Source organism: Octopus bimaculoides, chromosome 23 (assembly GCF_001194135.2).
Source record: "Octopus bimaculoides isolate UCB-OBI-ISO-001 chromosome 23, ASM119413v2, whole genome shotgun sequence".
Lineage (NCBI taxonomy): Eukaryota > Metazoa > Mollusca > Cephalopoda > Octopoda > Octopodidae > Octopus > Octopus bimaculoides.
The window spans coordinates 34,789,227-34,795,597 of NC_069003.1; the positions used below are offsets into that span (position 1 = coordinate 34,789,227).

Here is a 6,371-nt window from a genome sequence, read left to right on the forward strand (position 1 = left end):
ATATATATATATATATATATATATATATACAACTGCACACCGGCACACGTAGGCACTCATATACACGTCTGTGTAAATATATGTACATGATTACACACGCACTGTCACACACATGCTTTATGATATATACAAGTATATATAAATACGCACATATATTAGGGTGTGTGTGTCATATATATATACATAAACGTATAGATCATGCATATACATATACATACATACATACATGCACGCACGCGCATATATAATTAGAGATATGTATTATATGTGTATATATTATGTATATTTTATGCTTTATACGCATATGCATAAATATGTGTATAGATATGTACATACATACATACATACATACATACATACATACATACATACACATACATACATATATGCATATTATACAGACATCCATACATACATTCATACATGCGTACGTACATACATAAACACATACACACATACATGCACATATACGTACATACACGCATACATATACACACACACATACATACACACATATATACATATATACAGATGAAAGTACACGGTATAAGATACGACATCAACTTACGTACCTACACGATGCATGTATATATATTATATATATATATATATATATATATATATGTACATACATACACACACACACGCTTGTACCTGCAGACGTTATCATTTATTTATATGAGTTATGGTAAATAGAGTTTATGCAAATGTTTCCGATTGGCTCTTCTTCCCGGTTGCTATTATCAATAAACATCAAACGGAATATATCCACATATCTCGTATATTTATGTACAGATCCTGCAACTAGAAGCTCCACCACCACCTCCGCCGTCTACCACGACCGTTGACATTGCCACCACTGTCACCTTCGGCACTTACCCCACACGACTTCTACCGTTTTCATTAAGCACCACCGATCCTACTACTACTACTACTACTACTACTACTACTACTACTACAACTAGCACCACTTCTACGACCACCGTTACGTTTCTTTCGTTAAACATCTTGAAGCCAGTAAAAGAACGGGTGTGAAACGCGGGTACAATTGCGTGTGTGTGTTTGTATATAGAAATATATATATGTATGTTTGTGTGATAAGTAGCTTGCTTACCAATCACATAGTTCCGGGTTCAGTCTCACCGCATGGCACCTTGGCAAGTGTCTGTTATGCATGCGTACATACATACATACAAAATACATATATACTTACATACATAAAAAAATACATACATACAAAAATACATACATGCATACATACATACATACATGCATGCATAATGGGGCCCAATTATTGGGGCCCTGGGATATGTAAAACACTGCCTAAATACCAATTTTGAGAAATTAGGCTTCTCAAAACCAGAAAGGAGAAAGCTAATTCGAAGACTGCAGATCCAATCCATCCCTGGAACTGTAAAAATCTGTAAAACACTCCAGTTGTTTATCATTTAAATATATATGGGCAACTGTATGCATGAGAATACGTACGTAAAACATGCAAATCTGACCAACATACTTACATACATACGTACAAAAATATCCTGTTGTTGATGTTGGAATTCCAATGAAGGAGCCTTGGATCTAGGTTCGAAAACGGTTCTTTCTCTATCGGCGAGAAATCTTGAAATAAACTGAATAATGACATACATACATACAAACATACATACATGCATACATACATTCATAGATGCATGCATACATGCATGCATACATACATACATACATACATACAGACAGACAGACAGACAGACAGACAGACATGAACCACCATACATATCAAGCCAAACAGTCATTGAAAGCAAATTCTGACGAAACAACGAATTATTTCTCCGAACGTTAGATTTAATGTCTAAAAGACATCGTTGGATCACCATCATTTCCAGAAGTGACACTCGCCAACGACAGGGTGACTATACGACTGGGCCACTAGGTTATTTACAAAACCTACAACAAGGAACTGTTTGACCTATAAAATACAGGAAGAACGGTCCCTCTAGGGCGTTGATGTGACATTTTTCCGCGGTCACATTGACTTCACATAATTTATATGTGTGTGTGAGGTGTGTGTGTGTGTGAGGTGTGTGTGTGTGTATGTGTGTGTGTGTGTGTGTGTGTGTGTGTGTGTGTGTGTTAGTGTGTGTTAGTGTGTGCATGTGTGTATGTGTGGATTGGATGTTCGGGTGTACTTTTGTTGGTATCATAATACAAATTTGTTAAATGAGATTATAGTAAGTTCTCGAACATTGGTTTTCTATTCACGACCTACGTATGATAGACACGAAATGCCGTGAGAATAGTTTGTAAAATACCCTCTAACCATGCCCGCCACCAAATTTTCCAATGTTCCAACCCAATATTTGACCGAATTGTCACATTTTTATCTCCCCGCATTCTTTTAGGCTTTTTACTCTTTCAGTCTATTCCCGGGCAAAAATGCTTAGCGGTATTTCGTCTGTCTTTACGTTCTGTATACATGTATGTATGTGTGTATGTATATCTATCTATCTATCTATCTATCTATCTATCTATCTATCTATCTATCTATCTATCTATCTATCTATATGTATATATGCATGTGTGTGTATGTATATATCTATATATATCTATATATATGTTTGTATGTATGTGTATGTGTATATATATGTGTGTGTCTGTGTATGTGTGTATGTATGTATGTATGTATGTGTGTGTGTATGTGTGTATAACATATATAGGTATAAGCATTTTATTGAAGAATTGTGTAATAAAACGGACTCGGTAATTCGTGTTTGACTCAAAATACAAGACTGCGGTTTTGTAATGGCGATGCAAAAATAGAGATGAAAATAGAAATTCATTTTAAATACCCCGGTATATACAATATATGCAGTTATATTTACAACGACAGCACTTTCAGCAATTCTCAATAACTCTACTGTGACTTTGTTCTTGATTATTAACTTTACTGTAATCATGATACGGTTAACCGAGTATTTCTAACATGTTAAAGTCTTCTGCTTTCATACCATTTAATTTATATGTAACAGAAATTCGATTTATCGTCGTTGTCGTCGCCGTCGTTGTTGTTGTTGTTGTTATTTATATGTAACAGAAACTCGTATGAAATGTGAAATGAAAGCGGCATTTAATAGCTACATCTGACAAACGTTTACATTTTTTCTTTTTTGTCCTTTTCCTCTATTTCCAGTATGGCATGGGCGCGGTCCATTGCGCAGCCTGGTTTGGTCAACTAGAATCGCTCAAAGCATTGGTAAATGGAGGAGCAAGAACCACTGTACAAACCAAAGTAAGTTCCTATCAATTTTTTGTAATATTTTCTTCTTTATCCTTAATAATGTTTGCCGAAAGAATACTTCTTCCTCTTATCGTCTGCTTGTATTCAATGTCGGGTCAATGGAACGTGTGTGAAATCATTATTGTTTAAACTTCTCTTCTGTTTGTTTTCGCCGATAGATGGCGGTGTTACAAACAATAAAACGTGGTTCCATCAATCAGATGCCTTTTAATATGTCTACTCACACATTCTTGTCTTGTTTAATTTTAATTTACACCTTGAAGCGTCTCTCATACTTGCCAATTACACTGACAACATACATTCATATACAGAAACAAATGCATACATATAGTATGTGTGTGTGTGTGTATGAATGTCTTTATATGTGTATATATATATATATATATATATATATATATAATGTGAGTGTGTATGAGTGTTTTGTGTGGGTTTGTATAAATGTCTATGTATATATTGTCATATGTGTGTGTGCGTGTGTGTACGTGCGTGGGTGGGCGGGTGTATGTGGGAGTATGTTGGTGAGATCTGGCCTGTAATAGTTTACAATCGATACGTGTACCTTTCCTTCCATGCATGCAGTCATGGAATCATGTAAGCTCTCTCTCTCTCTCCAATCATACACACATACATAAATACATACATACATAAATACATGCATACATACGCACACACACACACACACACACACACACACACACACACACACACACACACATATATATACGTGCGTGCGTGCGTGTGTGTGTATGTACGTATATATATATGAACGTGTGCGTGTATTCCAGAGTGCGTAGAAGCAAGGAGATACACACATCATACACACGGTTCATGGTTATTTAACTGACCTGAGTGCTGTCCACCATGCTAGTCTGGTACTTTATTTATCGACCCTGAAATGTTGGAAGTAATATTGATATTTGGTGTGAGTTGAACTCAGAATCAATACCAGAGAACATTCTGTTTAATGCTCTTCCCACTTTACCAATTTACCACTTCTCTCTCTCTCTCTCTCTCTCTCTCTCTCTCTCTCTCTCTCTCTCTCTCTCTCTCTCTCTCTCTCTCTCTCTCTCTCATATATATAATTAGATACTTGGAAATATATTTGCGTACCACTTAGCCAATAAAAGGTAATTTAGTTTGGAGCATTTGGCTGATTTCAGAATCGCCCAACAATTACGTTAATCAACTTTACCATCTGATACAGGCAATATTAGAAAGCAAATCCCTAGTAATATTACTGATAAAATTAAATGAGAGCTCAATGATAAATACGGCAAAATCCTCAGGCTCTTATGATTGCTGTAAAAATTACTTAAATAAACAGATCATTAGGTTCTTGGAATTTGATATCGAAAATTATTATGTCTTAATAACAGTACTACTGGTAGATAAGACGAGTGAATTTTGCTAAATTTTTTACTAATATTGACCAATCAGAAGTAGAGATAATTTTGGAAGCCAGGAAAACAGTAATGATCAATCTCTTCTAAGAGAAATTTTGCAATAAGTATGGGAGCAAGCGCTTCAGCCTTGGTAATAATACCTAATGAGTCCGTGTTTATGATTTAAACTTCAGAGACCAACCTAACTACAGTTGACTTCTTAGATGTTACCTTCAAAGTAACTAATTGACTCAGATACGATTTTTCAGAACCCAAAGATGCGCTAATTTTTATACAGAGTGTCACACCAATCTAGAATTACCCCTAAACCCTAGATAGAAATGTACCTTATAGACTATCAGCTAATGAACATATCCTTGAAGAATTTTCAATTTATTGTGATGCAGCCAACTTCATGCAGAAGTAGTTTCATCGATAAATATACCATTTTAAACCACTAACAAAATAAATAACATCAGGAACAGATCTAAACGGATTATTTTGGCATAATTCACCTCGTTATTTAGCAGTTGCTGCTCTTATAAGTAGAATAATTTTTTTATACCGAAAAGATACTTATTCCTAAACATAATTATTACGAAATAATAAATAAAATATTGTTCAATTCTCTTCTACACTGTATCAAGCTTAATATATAGCTTAATCTAATAACGCTAGCTAAGGATATTGTTTACAGTAAAACCAGCTATATCCATTATAGCATATATCAGGCTGACTGCAAATGAATTCAAGATTCCATTAGCATACACATACGTTTCAAAAGCCAGGTAACAAGTCATGCCATTTCTCTATCTAGATACACATGGAAACTTAAAAACCGTCGTACTACATCGTAACAAAGGGCGAACATTCTCATTATGGCAGCGCAAGATGTCATGTGAATGAGTCCTTTATCGTTTTTACTAAGGATGCACGACTTGACCGGAATTCTGAGATAATCACTTCTTACTGTATTCCACAATTTCATCAAAATTTGTACCCAGACGGTTAGGCACGATTCATCTCCTTCCAAACATTTAATCTCAGTCTTGTGCCTAAAGTCTCCACACATTACATGCAGAAAGAGGATTTATTTTGTATTTAATTTATTCTATTGCTATCTGAATACCTAACTAAAATCTTTCAATTTATATCGCTTCGCATTCGCAGTGATACATATTTCACAACAGGCATTGTCACCTAACCTAGTGTGACATCCAATCATTTTCGATTGTTATTCTATCGTCTCCAACTTACTTTTGAACTCTTCGTGGAATTTAAACTATTTAACATGAACTCTTACCAAACACAGGAACCACAATAGCAACTCTATCAGCTACTCACAACCAATTTGCTATGGCGCATATTCTGTTTTTATGGATGGCTGTTTTGATTGGATCAAAAATGAGAACAAAGTCAATCACACACATGACCGTATTTGGTTATGCATAAGTTTGGTTTCGTGTATTTGTATATATGTATCCACAGAGGTGTATGGATAAGTTAGATGAGATGTATGGCTTTAGAGATGGAGGTATGGGTAGAGGTATAAGGATATCTATGTATAATAAAACATGTCTATATTAAGAGGTGTTTGTGTGTGTGTGTGATTGTATATTTATATTGATACATTTCTGTATATGTAAAAATATACATATTTCTATATATACATCTATATATATATATATATATAT

The 6,371-nt window shown here is 34.8% G+C and overlaps 1 protein-coding gene across 6 annotated transcripts in view; it reads left to right on the forward strand.

Moving 5' to 3' along the window:
• Positions 1-6,371, forward strand: part of LOC106878307 (ankyrin repeat and death domain-containing protein 1A) — a 156,757-nt gene that overhangs the window by 91,160 nt on the left and 59,226 nt on the right. For all 6 annotated transcript variants that reach the window (XM_014927492.2, XM_052975891.1, XM_014927495.2 and 3 more), the window contains one exon: positions 3,188-3,286. In XM_014927492.2, the coding sequence (XP_014782978.1) occupies positions 3,188-3,286 (99 nt within the window). The remainder of the gene's footprint in view (positions 1-3,187; positions 3,287-6,371) is intronic.